This window comes from Dromaius novaehollandiae, chromosome 24 (genome assembly GCF_036370855.1).
Source record: "Dromaius novaehollandiae isolate bDroNov1 chromosome 24, bDroNov1.hap1, whole genome shotgun sequence".
Classification (NCBI taxonomy): Eukaryota; Metazoa; Chordata; class Aves; order Casuariiformes; family Dromaiidae; genus Dromaius; species Dromaius novaehollandiae.
This window is the reverse complement of record NC_088121.1, coordinates 2,942,054-2,959,410: the sequence shown is the minus strand read 5'-3', so window position 1 is coordinate 2,959,410 and position 17,357 is coordinate 2,942,054. Positions and strand designations below refer to the sequence as shown.

At 36.1% G+C, this 17,357-nt stretch overlaps 1 protein-coding gene across 6 annotated transcripts in view; it reads right to left on the bottom strand.

Annotated features, from left to right (window-relative positions):
- The window catches only part of CFAP74 (cilia and flagella associated protein 74), a 125,672-nt gene that overhangs the window by 93,144 nt on the left and 15,171 nt on the right, over positions 1-17,357 (bottom strand). For all 6 annotated transcript variants that reach the window (XM_064525426.1, XM_064525428.1, XM_064525427.1 and 3 more), the window contains 10 exons: positions 16,989-17,171; positions 15,722-15,895; positions 13,397-13,515; positions 10,051-10,117; positions 9,485-9,574; positions 7,322-7,495; positions 5,230-5,404; positions 3,802-3,914; positions 2,950-3,072; positions 1,724-1,845 (listed from right to left, as the gene is read on the bottom strand). In XM_064525426.1, coding sequence (XP_064381496.1) covers positions 1,724-1,845; positions 2,950-3,072; positions 3,802-3,914; positions 5,230-5,404; positions 7,322-7,495; positions 9,485-9,574; positions 10,051-10,117; positions 13,397-13,515; positions 15,722-15,895; positions 16,989-17,171 — 1,340 coding nt within the window. The remainder of the gene's footprint in view (positions 1-1,723; positions 1,846-2,949; positions 3,073-3,801; positions 3,915-5,229; positions 5,405-7,321; positions 7,496-9,484; positions 9,575-10,050; positions 10,118-13,396; positions 13,516-15,721; positions 15,896-16,988; positions 17,172-17,357) is intronic.

Here is a 17,357-nt window from a genome sequence, read left to right as displayed (position 1 = left end):
CAGGAACAGAAGTTCTTTCTGCTGTGTTGCTGTTGGCAGTTTGTGTGTACCTGTAGTGAACAAAAAAGCTATTCTAACAGAACATCCCTCATAGGTGCTGGGTCAGATTCTGCCCCCAAAAATCTAGAGGATCATCTCTGAAAGTTTTGTGTGTTTTTTTTTCCTATAACTAGTTAAGGATGGGTAGAGACATTTGTAAGAACAATCTGGAATTTTAAAGCACAATTTTTAAAATATGTAATTAGCATTTAATTAATCTGTATTTTAGAATTTATGCTAATAAGATTTCAGAACTACTGGATTTGAACCTTAGTTCTCACTAGCTATGGCATTTCAGGAATATTTGACAAGAGCCTTTTCAGCTGGGTTATGGGTAACTATAGCTTTGGTCTCATTAAGTGCATGGTTGCTACGAGCAAAAGTTTACAGACTTCAATATAACAGCTCTTTAGTTGATGTACAGTTTATATCTGTAGCTGTTACAACAAACTATTGTCTTGGTTTATATGCTGACAGCAGTTTGGACACTTCATTGCTAGCTTGATAATTGTCCTTGGCTCTGGATCCTTAGTTTGTGCGTAGTTCCAGACCATAGACCTTGGCAAGACTACCTTTCCTCAGTGTTTCATCACTGCAATGAAAGTACAGCTACTTAAAAGGCCAACCACTACCTTCCTGAGAGATTATTCCTAATAATAAGATACAGGCATTTTCACCAGTTTTAACCCACTCTGTTTGACAAGTGGTTTGACATGTACGATGAGGCATCCTGTTTCTGATACAAGCTACAAAGTACTTTTAATAGCTACTAGAGAAAGAAGGTTCTCAGGCATCCCACATTCAGCTGAGAGATTAAATGTATCCATGTTGGCAGGATAAAAAGCTGAGACATGATACTCTTGCACATGCAAAGCTTAGAATTTCATGCCTGATGACTACAGAACAAAAATAATTCCTCCTAATGAGTCAGAACAGGAGATCAGATTTGCCAAGGTAAACTGGTATACTATAAACTCTGAAGTTCACAGTGGATAAGGGAAAGAGGAAATGCAACTGACCCTTTCGGCTTTGAACATAGTAGCCAGGTTAGGCTCAGTCACGCCATCCAGCACCTAACAGTACTCTAAGTTCAACAAACATTTGACTTTAATATGGTAGCCCTAGAATCTTGTAAGGAAAAGTTGGCACAAAGCTGGCTTCCAGATCATAAATCTCTTATGGACTTCAATTAAATATAATATAACAATGAGAAATTACAAAAATATTCTTTCATGAGATTTCCTGGCTGAAGCAGTTGTACCCTGAAGTGCACTTAAATAATAACTTGAGGCACATTTATCTACCTAATATTTAGTGTTTGAATTCTGCACTGATGAAACCCAGTGGGATTGTTATTCCCTAGGGCCTTAACAGTTGTATGACAGAACAGGTACAGCACAGGAAGTCTTGTAGGAGTGGAAAGGCATGTGTAAAACCACATACTACTGCTGGTCCTGGGGATTTAGGACAGCAGAATATCCAAGTCCAATTTCTACAGTGGAGAATTCAGAGGGCTTGCAGCCCTACTGAAATGCTAAAAGAAAAAAATCTGTGTTCTTCAGCCTCCTATGGGAAATTTATTAACCAATGGGTCTGGCACAACTGGACCTCACCACATCACCTAGTGACTTGAGATCTCATAATTTAGCTATAGAATAAGACTGACAATGAATGGGTAGCTCACCTGCTTTGAATGACAATGCAATCCTGATAAAGTCGGTCATACATACAGATCTTTAAATCAATGTTTGGATTGGGCACCCAAACTGGCACATCAATAGAAACTCCAATGGCACTAAAGCACAGCTGTTGAAATACAAATCAAGAGTGTATTTGTTTTTATTAGTCTCTGAAATTGTTACTGATCTAGCCAGAGCAAGAGTTTCTACTATGAAGTACAGCTGAGTAAAATATTGTTTGTATTAAAGGTATTTTAATTAGACAAAGGTAGGGAAGACATTTATAAAGTAAGTCATAGATATTCCTGTGCTCCAGCACAAAAACATGAATTATTCTTGCATTTGAATTCTTTCACAGAAAACACGAAGGAATATTTCTTTTCAATATCTTGGACAGCATGACATCTAAAGTGCATCTAGTTTAAGTGAATGTGCCGCAATTCAGAAACTCAAGGACACTAACTTGTTTATCCAGTAAAAAAATACAGCAATGGCAGGAGAGTGCACTATGCCCTATAATGACCTTAAATGAGATTTCAGTGATGAAATAGCTCAGACATGGAGAAAACAGTCCTTCCCTACCAGCGCTAAAAGGCTACCCACAGGAATCTGCAGTATGCATCTGCAGCTCCTGCTATAGCATATTCCATCTGTAGATCTTGGGGAGAGCCAAGACTAGCCTACTGAGCTTCTTGGAAGTTTTTTGGTAAGGTTCTGTGAACTGTTCCCAGGCAGAATTTGACTTCCAATAAAACGTGGAATTAAAAAAATGCTGCAAGGGTGATTAGAGTTGTCATCTGTCCCAGCTTTCACACATCAATTTCAGTATTCCGTGCTGAATAATTCCAATGCTGATATATCAGAAAGAAAAACTGTGTTGGGAATAAAAGAAAATACTTTTTTTGTTTGTTTCCAAGCAGTTAATGTTTTCTAATATGATGTTTGATAAAATGGGACTACCTGGATAGGGCTTTTAGAAAGTACATTACAAAGACAAAGGCCACGGTTTCCAAAATCACCCTGAGACCTGCCATCAGAATACATAATAATCATGTGCTACCTCATTGTTATTTCTTAGAATGTCCATAAAGATAATTTTTCATCTACCTGCTTTCCTAGTTCTAATCCAGGTTTCTGAACTCTTGTAGTTCTTGGGAGAAGCATAAGCAGCAAGATTTCAAACTAGTTTTTCTACAGTGTTTTGAGTCAAGTCTTACACAAAAACACTCACTGGCTTGCAGGGTGAGTTGTCAAACATAATCACAAACTCTGCCTGTACATCCCCAGGGATAGCTGGGATAAATATAATCTGAAGTTTGACTGAGTTGAAGGGTCCAATTTTACCTTCAGTAACCTGGGGGGGGGGGGAAAAAAAAAATTTCATGAAAACCTGGCTGTATTACTGTAGTTGGCTATAACTTGTATTGAAATAAAGAAATACTATATATTCATACTATATAAACACAACCAGAATCTTGCAGGATGAGTTCCGTTCTGCTGTAAGACTCTATATGACAACTAGATTATGTTGTTTACTGAAGAGTTTCCATCCTACTGGTGAAAATGTAACTAATGCATGGAGAAGCTGTCTTGTGCTACCATCCTCCAAAGGTTTGGTCTACTGAATTAAGCATAAGTTTTCCTGCCTTCTGTACAGATGAGCAGAAGCCATGAAACCTCATAAGAGCTAATATCTGGACTTTCATACCCAGATTCTTTAATATGGCTCAAGTCTCCCCTTTCTCAGACATTCTTACTGTCCCTTCTTTCGTGGTGCCACCAGGCTTCCTTTAATCATGAAATGACAAAGCAGAAAAATACATTCTGACCAAAAGAGAAAAAAATAAAATTAGGGGAAATTTAAATGTATACAGAGTCTCCTTGGCCTAAATACAGTTTCTAGGTCAAAAGAAAGGACAAATGCATAATGCAATTTCATTTTAAGAATTAACTGTGATACACTAAAGTCCACTGGGCTTGGCACTGATCTCATACTCAGCATTTACTACCAAAGCCAAAGCAATTTGCTTGGTGTAGGTTTAGAACACTGAAAATCCTGTATGGATCTCAGGCTATTCATTACCTTGCCCAGCATAATTTCAGTTGGTGTTTCTTCAGGAGAAGGTTCCACTAAGTCCTCTGCATCGTCTGCTTCTAGATCTGATTTAGAGTTTAATGCATCGTGACTAAGCTCTTCTGGGGAAGGGGGGGAAAAAAAAAAAAGCGCTCAATGTATGCATCTATACACTAACAAAAGTATCAACCAGCAAAAGCACATTGATTTTGGCCAATACCACAAATTCAATCACACATCCCAGCGTAGAGGAAGAAAAGGTCTAGACGGAAATTTGTTTGGACACATGAATCTGTTCCAGTACAGAAGCTGTCTCTTAGACTCCTGAGCCTCCCACCACAGGCTATGAAGGTTAAGTTTTGAGCAGGATAAAGTACCTGCAGGAGATTGTTATGTCAGAGAATACAGATTCAGCTGGAAGCTTAAATTGGGCTTTAAGAAGGTTTTCAATAAGACAAAGCAAGGCAGTCAGCAGGACCTGCAAAGCAAGTGGAAGTGCTGTTGCATATTGTACCACTATTTGCTTCATTTTCAAAACAATTGCAAAAACAAATACCTTTTAATTGACTTCCCCTAGGACTCAAAAATGCCTTAAACTAATATACCACCAAAGAGATTAGGCTAACTCTGGATTTTATGGCAGTAATCAACTGGTGACCACATGCTTCATGTTAACCAAGGAAAAAGATCAAAACATCAGAGATATTTAATGTGCTAAAGCAAAGGAAACCTACAGATGGAAAGGAAATCTAAGCTATTTTTAAGGTCTGAAAATAACTTTAAAGATATGTATGCTGCAGAGAAAACTAATGTGATTTACGGAATCACTCTATTTCACAATACAGAGAAGAAAAAAATCCACCTTTTCATGAGACTATTATTTTTCTGCTATTGGAATGATCAATACAAAGAAGAAACTTAACTTCCTCAATATGTATATTCTTTTCTCCTATAAGACTGGGGTTTTTATTAAGCACACAGGAAACAAGAAATGGGGGGAGGGTAATGTCTGAGGAGGTTCATCTTCCTGTATCATTGTTCTTAAAATCACAGGTTATAAAAATAAACTTGTCACATGGATCTCTCTTCTGTGAGGTAGGTGTTTAGTTGTTGAGACGAGAATGATAACAATTTCAGTTTCTACACTCTGGTTAGCTTTTGGATTCTTCTGAGGCCAAATGGCTGGATTGCTAATGAGCAGAGAGATTCTCCACTGATTTTGATATAAGGGTGCTGGCACATTACTTTTAGTCATTTTTGTGACCTGTGTAGGTGATTTAGAGTTGAGGTAGCATACAAATAAATGTAACATTACTACAGGAATGATTAACTGAGTAACTTTGCTGGCTGAATTCCACAGTTCATTACAGGAAACTACACAGATAATGCTTAGCCTGGAAAACCACACTGCCAGTCTTTTTTAAATCGTCATCTCACCTGTAGAGGTGCTGCTCAGGCTTGTGTATGTCCTCTGCTGCTCCACCCGAGTTACACAATGAGTCATTTCTTCACTATGGTCATGCGAAGTTTGATCCTTTTTCTCAAACACAGATTTCACAGGACTATTACTGACTTTCTCTTCAGGGACAGAGTCATTCAATTCCTGACTAATCTATTAGAAAAACATACATGAAAAAATTTTAAATGTTATCTGTCATCTAGCTTGCATCCAGCTCTAATTTCATCAACCAGTTTTCAAAGAAAAGCAGGCTTTGTTTTTGTGCAACTGTTTCATGTTATAAATGGAGATATGTATTATACTTTTCAAAAAGAATGCACACTGTTCTAGAGCTTTATCAGTGAGACAATGTAATTTTTGCTGGTTGCTCAAAACAGGCAACTAATATACAAGGAACAATAGAATATGGTGCTGAATATTTTACAATTAAGAGAACATTCTTCCAGTGGAAACAGAAAAGATATGCTGTTTGAATTAAACAGCAACTATGTTCAGAAAACTGAACAGGGCAGAACCCAGTTCACACCAGTTTTAAGCTTTCCTGGGTTTGCAATCAATTGTAATAAGGATTGGAACAGAAAAGTAATTAGTTATAACAAAAATACAGAAAGAAAAATGTGGATACAGAAGGTGTCATTTGTGTACACTCATCTTCCTTATTTGAGCCATGCTTTAGTGTCATGATAGCATGAGAGTTGAAATCCATAATGAATAGTCAGCTCAGTTTCACTGTATGTACTATTCAATAGTCTTTCAAAAGGGAGGTCAATCCTTTTCTTAGAGCTTGCATATAGATTAGATTACCTACTAGGGTAATCATCTGAGCCACTTCTACAAAAAATAAGACTGCACTGATGAAAAAAAAATGAAGTATCTGCATTGTCTCCATGAAGACATGTAGACACTTTGTAAAGATATCCTGCAATCTAGTGGTGACGTGCTCTTTGGTCAAGGACCTGTGAAATCTACCTGTGGAGTACTTTTTACATAGCACCTGAGGAAAAAGGAACATTTATGATAATGGTATTCATCAACACAGTAGTTACACAGCACAGCTTGATAGAAAGTTGAAACATTTCCCCCCACCCCCTCTTTTTTTTTTTTTAATCTGAAGATTTCCACCCTTTCAGAATAAAATCCATAGCTTCTTTAGAAAAGAAGTCAGTATGTCTTCAGACTTCAGCCATTCAGTCTTCTCAAAATATAAATCTACCCCACAATGCTGACAAATAAGATTGTATTCATGCTTTCTCTGTAAACTTTCTTCACTTATAGAAGTATCTGCCACATGGAGCAGTAGAGCTGTTAGGATTCCTGGGTTCTCTGTCAACTTCTGCAATTGGCGCATTGTAGGAGCTATCATTATCAGATCTGACACCACACATTGTCAGCTCTATGCCAAGTGTCTCTGAGTTTTTGTGAATTTCTTCAATGATCTGTGCTTCATTCCCATCAAGGATATTCCACAAGGCACAATCATTTTCATTCATTCCCATATTGATTTTAGAGATCTCCCCTCAATTCTTTTAATATACACCACCCACACACCCACCCACACACCCACCAGTTTTCAGGCAACAGACCTGAATGTAATTCTTAGTTCGACTAACAAGCCTTATCCTCTAATAATAGTTTGTCAATAACTGCTGTTGTTCTTCACTAGGAATTTTAAATGAACAGCTCAGTTATTAAAGGAAAAATCATAGGTCAGTAGCGCCAGCTCTTACCACTTCATTGCTAGTTTTGCAATAGCTGGCTTTTTTCTGAAGTCCAGGAACTGGAAGTTTAAATGATTGTGTCAGAATCTCTACTTTTAACTATAGTTTTTTTTCCCCCCTAGTTTTCACAGGTGTCATGAAACATGTTAAGAAACATGACTTAGCATAGACTGAAATGCTTCAAAAATTCTAATTGTGGAGGGTTTTTTCAGAGCCATTTAAGTTATCTTATGGTATTTGGGGTCTAATGCATTATTTGTGCTTAGGTTGGCAATACCGCACATAACAAGAGCTATTACGCTTTACAAAGCAGAATGTCTGGATCAATTTAGAGAAATGCTTTTCAACCTACCATTCTTCTAGAAGAAGATTTTGCTATTGCTCTGCTTATACTACTGTCACCTGCTGACATCTGAACTTTGAATCTGGTTCCCAATGCTCCATGGTTTGTCAGGGTGACAGCCCGTGAAATTCTCTCCCCCACAACATGAGTGCCAAAGTCAATGAGCTCTTTATCTAGTGCCAGCTATAAGAAGGAAAAAACACAATTATTACTGTCCTAGATAGTCAGTAATGCCAATTAAATGGGCACCTACCATTTAAATAATAAGGTTTTAAAGTTCTTATTACCACTTCAAAAACAGTATCAAATGATGACATAAGTTACAGAGACTCTGCCTTTCTGGAAAAGCAGACTAATTTGAACAAAGTCTTCTTAAACTAAGCCACTTATGTCAGTCCACTATATGACTGTGGAAACAACATGTCAAATTCTGATCATGGTAGCAGCATTGTGTAAACCCAAGCAACTTCAAGTAGTTATTCTGGATTTAGACAACATTTACACAGCAATTCAACATTGCTGCTCTTCTGTTATGCTAGTAAGATGGTCTTACTAGCATCAGGATGATAAACAAGCAAGCAGCATTTAATGTCATATAGTGACTGCAGATCAGTTTATAACACATCCTATTCTGTTCTTTGAGCCACCATAGTTTAAAAGCAGTATAAAATTAATATGCTACTTCATATGGATTTTTCATCAACTTTGTAAGTGGGTTTAAGACAATGAAAGGCCTGCAATTCAAGTTCAAGCATCAAGACAACTTGGCTGCTTGCTAATATCCTGCTTATGGCTGAATTCTTCCTGCTTTTAGAGCACAAAGAACAAGAGACATTGGATAAGTTGCTCACAATGATTGTATGTATTCTCTAGGTAATGGGAACTACTCCTCTAATCAAAGATCTAGTGTGTTGGCTTTTGTTGTCTTGTGCATTTTCATCTTCATGGTCTTTTACCTGAAATCCTTCAGAAAGGCTTACATACCCACTCAGATTTAAGTTCAGAATACTGATGTGATGCCAGTCAAGCTTGCAGAAGTGTTTAAAATTAAGCACGTGCTTAAATACTTTGATAGACTGCTAACATACTAATTATAGTGCACTACCTTTCAGTTACTATTTTTTAAAAATCTTCTGTATAACAGATTATTCTTAATTCATTTCACAATCTCCCTATGCATACAAGTTTCAATGTGCAGTCCAGTAAAGAAACTTTACATGTAATCATATTTATTCAATTTATGGAAGCTTAACATCACAAGCTCAGGAAGACTTTCACAGGTCCAAAGCCTTTTGAAATTATTATTTTAAAATTTTTATAACCAGCTATGCTTCCAGTATACTCCAAATTTTGCATTTGGCAGTCTCATTCCTGTATTGGGAAGGTCACCTTGCATATTATTTTCATAAGTACCTAGACCTCTATTTGCTTTACATCTAGCATTTTATATTCTCATCTACAATTTCTTTTGGCCTATACAGCCAAAGCTCCTCTTAGCTGTGAAGGAAATCTTAAAAAAAAGCTGTTGTTTTGATCAAATACTTTCTTCAAGTTAGTTCATAGGGTGTTAAGACACTTCAAAGTTAGTGCCATCTGTGATTTCATCTCTTTAAAGTAACAAAACTATGTTCTTCGCTTAAATTTTGGTTTAGAATTTGTAAAAGGTTTTGAGTTATTGAAAAAAAGGAGAGACACAATATGCCTTTCATAAAGGCCATGAAAGATACAAAGATAATGTGTAATTCCCCCCCCTCCCCATAAATAGACAGCTAAATTTAAGAATGTACTCCTGGAGATATGGGATGGAATTTCCAAACATTCCAGAGGGGGAAAAAAAAATAGTTTGTTTCCAGCCTTCATTGGAAATATTTTTATTCCCTCCATTCACAATGTCCCATTCTGTCATCAGTGTCTAAACTGAACTACTTCAGTTAACTCCACTCCAAAGTTAAAGTTACAGTTCATGATTAAGTGTATCCATTAACATCATTTTGTACAAATCTGTAATCTGGGAAGCTAATGAATGACTTATTGAAAGAGACTCTGCAGCTAGAAGAGAAATGGAAAGAAATATAAATACTTCTTGCTAAATATTTTCAATAATGTTTGTTATTTCATGTTTATTACTACTGCTACACTGACTGATTAAAATATTTAAACAGAATCACTTACAATGCATTTCTTGGTTGTACATTTCAATGGAACAGAAAAAGAACCTGTCTGTGCCATAAATGTGATTTCTCCTTCCAGAGTTTCATTCATCTAAAAAAAAAAAAAAAAAAAAAAAAAAAAAAAAAAAAGCAGAAATAAAAAAACCCAAGAAACCTACCAACCAATTTGCAAAGACTTAGCTTGCTGAAAGATATTTTTTCCTCATTGAGTTACATATTAAAATGTAACTCTGTAGGTTCTACATTTCCACATCAAGGCAGTTTTTGATAACTGCCTGGCTAACTTTAGATAGGCAATACCATAAACCTTCTATTTCAGAGTAATTTTCTAAACATACTCCAAAAATACCTAGTGATAAGCACTTCTTTAAAATACGCCCCTTTGCCTTACTACTGTGTAAGAGAGCCTGAATGTATGCACAGTTCTCAAAATAGAGCAAAACCTAAGACTGTAGTTCCCCTGTTAACAGTCAAGAAACCAGACTACTTTTAATTGAACTGATTAATGAGAATCATATAATCCTTGTACATCTTTTTGCTTAAAATTAAAACACACAGTGCACTTACCATTGGCTTAAATGTTACTCCTACTTCACAGGACATTCCAGCAGACATTTGGCCAGGTGGGTCAAAACTATGGAGATAACGAACATAAAACTCAAAGCTACATATGAAACCTCTGGCTCCCATTCCGATGACACTTGCAGAAAAATTACATAATCTTTTTTCATTTGGATTAATTTATTACTCCAGAAAGTCAGAATGAGTGACAGACTAAGGAAAAACTAGAGAAACTTGGTACAATTATGAGACTACAGAGGCTGATTCTTTATAGACGTGTTAATCAGAAAGTCTTAAAATGTTTTTAAGATGCAAGAATTGTTGTGTTCATGTTATAGATGAGGAGACTGTAACCAAATAAGTAGAGCTCAGATTCAAAAAAAAGTTCTAACAGTAATATCAAGAATAGGGACCAATCACCAAGTCTAACAGCTAGGAAGTACTCTTCTCCTGTTACCCATAGTGAATATTGACCTGTAATATCTCCACTGTCCAAACAAGAAATAAAGGAGGAGAAAGAAGGCAACTGAAAAATGATTACAGAATGTACTGCTTGTTACCAAGTATCAGCATTATCTCAAGTAAAAGCTGTGACTCATTTCAAGCTGTATATCTTTTCATGGTCTCTGTGATGCACACAAAATAGCCATCAGGTGCTTCAATGAGATTGTTTAAATCCTTCTCAACTATGACCGAAACAGATTTTGTGAGACAAGTTCTCACAACTGCATTATAAATGAAATTAAGGTACAACTGGAGATCTATTCCACCTGACAGAATCAGAAAGGAAGCTAGACAAATTAGATAACTAGATATTACTAGCCATAGGAATACCTAGGCGAACTGGGCCACACTGAACCATAGAACATATACATTAATCGTGATTTTATCTAAACAGAATTGAAAATAAACAAAACTAAGATGAAACATTTTCAAACAGAAATGAAAGAAGGAAATAGTATTCAGAGTTCAGGGCATTAAAATGCAAGTAGGCAAATGGGTCTATAAGCTTCCGGATACTGAGCTCCAGAACAGATCAATAGCAGTTTCTCTTGAGTAATTTATTACCTTAACAGCTCTTTCTATTTTGATTGTTACCTTCATAAAACACATATTTATGATAAAGCATATGCTGCCAAATGCCATGGGCTATATGTATACACACACACAAACTAATAGAACCACTATGCTCAGAACAAATTGTGTTTTAGAGGGGTTTGCTTGCAATTTCTTCCTTGACTGACTCACATTATATGGAGATATAATAATGCTCACGTTAAGCATGAGAATATAGCTTTTCATTGTCAGATACAGTCTTTGTAACTGAAATTAGTTCTGAAACATTATGGATGTAATGACCTGTGCAAGTGATTCAAGGGAAAGCAAATACCATGACAACTTGGATATATTGGGTGTTCTCCAAATACTTGGCCAAAATCTTTTGTTGGCCAAGTATTTGGCCAGCAAAGATTTATCTATGTTTCTACTTGAGAAGAGATAATAAGCATTATGCAGCATAAGATTAATGTTTACAAATCAGTTCAAATAATTAGTATATGATCATCTCTTGTGATACTGAAAAGATCTATAGATTATTTTTGCTAGCTATCTGGCAAACAAAAAGGAACAACTTATTTTAAAATAACATGAATTCATTCAGACATCTCCCTTTAGTCTAAAAAAAAAAAAAATCATTTGTTCACAATATCTGACATTTAATTTGCATTTGGAAAGACCTTTGAAAGCCAACCATATCAAGGAAAGACTTAGGCCTTTCAGAAAGGTTTGTTTAATTTTCAGTCACAAATCAAGAGGTGCTGATTTAAAATAAGCAATTCTCCAGATACATTAAATGAGGAGGAAAAAAACCAAACAACCTTTGAGGCAGAAAAAAAAGAATCTGTTTATCAAGCAACTGATAGCTTCAGACTTTGTAATAAAAGATAAAAATTTAAAATAGGGAGGTCAAAATTCATTAATACACACGACTTCAAAAATAAGCAAAAACACTAGTCTCATTCTGTTGAACAAGTTTAAAAGCTTAAGTGCTCTGCTGAATTGTGGTCAAATATGCATTTCTTAGTCTGTGACTAAAGTGCTAAATATTTACTGAGATCTTCCAGAGCAGCTGGATTCAGACGTTATAGTTCTGAGGTGATTATATTCAGTCAAGAGCTATAGTATGTTCATATTCCAATGTACTCTTACAGAGACGAAACGGGCAGGAATGGTTTGCTGCACCATAACTTACCTTCTTATCAAGCTAGCTAGAAATTCAAAGTGCAACCTATCACTACAAAGTAGCAACGGGTAGCAAGCCATAAAACAGAATCTCTGGAGTATGAAATCAGTTACTGTGGTAATACAACTTGTTCATTTTACTGCGGTATGACTAAAACAGTGTCAAAATTTTTTTTTTCAGGTCAGTCAGCCAGAAGAGCTAAAAAGTTAACTTTATGTAAGCCAGATAAATTTGCTCTTATGTCTCCTGTTTGTCAATAAGCTTTGCTTACATGCAAACAAGAGCTTTAGCATTTTTTCCATTTTTAGGGCAGGCTACACTTGATTTTGTTGGTTTCACAGAGTTCCAGATAAATATAATATTTCCTTGGCTTTATTTTTAAGTGAACAAAAACAAGCTGTGGAAATGAGTATTTTATAGTTTTAAAGGCTTGAAATGTCTCCAAAGAAAGCTAAGCTCTGAATTACCTTAAGAAGAAACATTTCAAGGATACTTCCATTTGCTTATTTATAAACACTCAAATAAAATGATCAATATAGTTAAGTTGAAATTAATTTGCAATCTGTCCCAACTGGGACAAGTATTTCATTATACAAGCTGTTATCAGAATTAGGCAAAAGGATATTCATATGAACAACCAGTAATCTGGAAATTAGTGTGAAACGTGCTGTTAAGGATGGCAGCTGTTAAAAGCTGTTCATCTGGGCTTAAAGGCACTTATGGTGGCCTAGGGAGAACTTTGGGTCCTCTTTCACTAGAAACAAATGGGTCCTTTTTCCCTCTTTTCAAGTGTGTGACAGTTACGAACATAAGCTCTCAACTTGTTCAGGGCTGGCAGTTACCAGGGGTCTATATATTGCTATAAATTGCAGATTAGGGGCTGGTCCCTCACTATCACCACTACAGAAACCAGTGACAGGAAGCTCAGGCTAAGTCAGTCCCTTATTTCTCAACTCAGACACAGTTCTTTTCCTCATTGCACAAGGATGGAGCATTAGTCATTTAGACATATCTGCTGAAATCTCTTTTGCTGGCTATAGAATTTGGGTATGCCTTCTGTTGTGGTACAAAGACAAAACAAATAGCTAGTATACAGTTAATTTTACTTACTGAATACTGATGAAGTCCTTGAGCCATTCACTGATTCCTGATAGTCTGCAGGAATTAACACTGTAAGATGCATTTGTCAAAACTATCTTCTTCTTGTAAATTTTACCAACATCAAAGTCCTTGGAATACCAAACATATCAGGTGGTTTGAATTACATACACAGCATTTACAAATGCAATTACAAGAGCAACTAATTTACTGCAGTTGTCCTCATAGTCCCTACTAGAATCATGGGCTAATACAGTTGTCAACAATTTATACTGTATGTGGCAAAGACAATACACAGATTTTGAACCCAGAGCTAGGTGCCACTTTCTTCCAATGGAGTTCTATGTTTTCTGCATGAGGCATGGACTCCCAGCTCCTAATGAAACCAAAACTCCATGGATGCTGCATACCTGGGGACGTTCACTAACATAAAGACAAGCAGAGTCCTGCAGGCTGACTGGCAGCAATTCACCTCTGACAGTTAGAAAAATATCCTGACACATATTTCTTTTCACAAGTTTACCAAGAGCTGAAAAATTCAAGATGTCTTAGAAATTACAGTTAAAAAAAAAAAAAAAAAAAAAAAAAAAAAAAAAAAAAAAAACAGCCACAGATGCTTTGTTCCTGGTCTATGTTTGCAACTGACCTGAAAGTTGGCATACCTGAATCATTTTGAAGCCAAGCAAGATTTTAAAACAAATGTTTACAGGTTACCCCAGAAAATCCTGTTTTACAAATGATGACAGCTGATCATTTTCATGATCAGAACTGCAACTTATGGAACAAGGGATGCTCAGAAACTCTGAAACTTACTCAAGTTTCCTGGAGCACAGGCTCCAAAACCTCAAGATTAGAGGACTTTTTTCAAATTATAAACTTGAACTTCCCCAAGCTCAATTTCTCCATCTTCAAAATCTGGGAAAGGCTACTACCCATCTCCAACACAGACAGGATCATGACAATTAAGTCACTAATGTCCATGAGGTGTCTTGAAAATTAAAAGGGGGAAGGGGGAGAAAAGAGGAAAGCCTTCATTTTAAAATATTTTCAAGAAGAATTCAGTACTCTAGAATGAGGGCTACTGGATGTTATGCAGTTCTGAAAACCTCTACGCAAACTTTCATGAAATACTGGGAGCATTATGTCAACTGTATTTTTAACATATGATTAAGTTTACAGCTAAAATTGAATAAGAAGTTGAAGAGGATATTTGGCCACAGGCAAAAGATAAGATTTTTTTCTTCTTGCCCTCATCTGCTTGTAAAGTTGTCACAGTTCATTGGGTTTTTTTTTTCAGAAAATACTAAGTGATGACTAAGGGGGTTGCTAAGGAAGAAAGCATACCAGAACAGAGCTTTTGGTCTTGTCAACAGCATAACTTGAGATTTGGAAAGACTTGTTACATCTTGTTAGAAACTTAACATCAGTTTGATAACCTTTTAAAGGGAACAAGTCTACCACTTCATTTTTCTAGTTTGCACACCATGTTCCTCATTCATGCTGTTACTTGGAGAAATGGTGATGTTCACCATAGCAAAGCACTTTGAGATTTCAGAAGCGTGATGCTGACAAGCCCATTTTCCAAGGTATATAAAAGGCATGTAAAATCTTTAGAGTACCTTTAGATCAAAACAACAAAAAAAGCAAACAAAAACCCCATATACAACTAAACTCCAAAACCATACAGTTGTTAGAGACCTAGAACTAAGAATCCTACATGGATGATATCTTTAAATATTTTTAGTCCCATTTTGCAAATGAAAAATCTGGAGCATTGTGCCATTAAGCAATGTGTTCAAGATAAGAAGTCTGAAGAAGAGCTAGGAATAATGAATGTTATGCTTTCTCATGGTATATTTGTTAATCACAGCACAGAGATAAACTGCAGCTCACTATACTGGTCAGGAGTAAACTGATGGTCACTTGCAGTCTGAAACCTTTACCAAGTTGTATTTCATAGCAGGAGTCATGACTTCTTTATGGCCAGGTATGTACAGTCAATATATCAGTGACAGTTACACTGCCTTTTAGGAAGTATGGAACACAATCTAACAAGTTGTTTGATTGTGTGTTCACATTTCTGACGGTGCTTAAATTCCCATAAGTAAATGAAGTATTTTATATTTAAAACTGAGCGAATGCTTCACTTAGCCTGACTACATAACTTCCCTGAGAGACTGCTAGAGAAAAAGGCAAGTACTTTTCCAGGTTTGACTAATGACAGGAGTTCCACCCCTACACTGCCCACTAGTGTAACAGGCATTTGATCAAGACATTTATATAAAGATACAATGGATACATGCACCTTAAGAGATCCTGTGCAGAATGGCAACTAACCTTGAAATGAATGAGATTTGGTTTACTATAAAAAGGGCATCCCTCACATTCATGACTAGACACTATTTGCTCATGAACAATTCCAGTTTGGAGTTTCCCAATTTTTTTCTCGAAAATCTCTTTTTTCATTATCCTTGTAGCCAACAGCTTTGGTTCTGTTTCTTCTTTGGGTATCTAATAAAGAACACCAATAAAAAAAAAAATCACCGTGACTTGCAAGTAAATAACTAATCAAATAATCTATTGATCTAGACAGAAAACCCTGTGAGTATAATCTTTTAATCTCTGGCTAGCCTTTGGCCTGTTTCTCCTGATCAAACTCAGCCTCCCAGCTTCTGTTGGAAGAAATTAATTTCTTCTGAACTGCCTATTCCATACCTTGTGTATGCCCAACTTTACGACTTACTGTTTTTAGTGGCAATATTAACTCTCTCAGGTGTTATTTTCTTCACTTTCTGAATGACTGATCATTCAAAAAGAAAACCAACCAACCTTTATTGGACCATTTCAGTTATGGTCCAGCACTTCTTTCATATGGGTATAAGGATATGTACTGAAAATGCTCTTCTTTGATAGATTCTAGAGTATGTTCTCAAAGGCCTTCTGCATCTTGAGAAAGCAGTATATGGCATGTATACCTTGGAATAACATTTAATTTCCTAACTACATAATTTTCACTCTCTAAGTGGGTTTTATTTGCTTGCGTTTGGAGTACTGAATACTGTTACTTTCTACAGCAGAAAAGGTACTTTTTGGTGTCTAGCATGGGATGGAAAAAGTTGTTTCCATGTGAAACAATTTGTGGTGCCAACTCAACAGAATGTCATGTTCATTTTTTCAAGACTCAAACAAGCAAGTGAGCATGATGTGATAGCTGTCTTTACATATCTCTGAACTACAACTGAAGCGTTATTTTCTCTTTAAGAGAACAAACACTAGAAAAATAGGTGTCGAACAGCAATTCCTTTGATAATATTCTCACATTGAACCTTTACATCTATGTAATAATGGTAAGTCAGCGTTTCAATTGCAAATTAGATATAAATAATTAGTTTTAAGCAAGGTTCCTAAAACAGTGCCTGGCGATGTCATTACTTTGATATCTAAAGCGACTAGAGAGGAAAACAAAACTTTTCCAATCCTTTAAGATACTTCCATATGTATTTTCAAAGTTGTGTAAAGACTTAAAGTTAACAATAAGATAAATATATAGGCATCTCACCCACATCTATTTTTTCTACTTCTAAGAAGATATCAAAACATCTACCTTGTGCAAGTCACATTCCTGATTCCAAAGTCCTGGAAACTCTGGTTCAGCTTGAGGCTTGTCCCTCTCTTTCTCATCTTCTTTACTTTCACAGAACACATCATGGCATACTTTTTCAGGAAATTCTCGTACAGAAGTAGTTCTCTCATCAGCTGAGGAGCAAATTGATGGAGAGTACCACAACTTTTATGAAAGAACATAAAATTTGAAGATACAGTTAGAAATTGCTACTTTTCTTCAACAGTAAAAGTTTTTGAAGAGATCTTTTAAAACAAGAAGTGATAATGGTCTGTAAAGCTCTGATGCCAAAGATCACAACTTCAGCAAATCCCTCTTTAAAAGACTGAACACAGCTGAAATCTCACACTA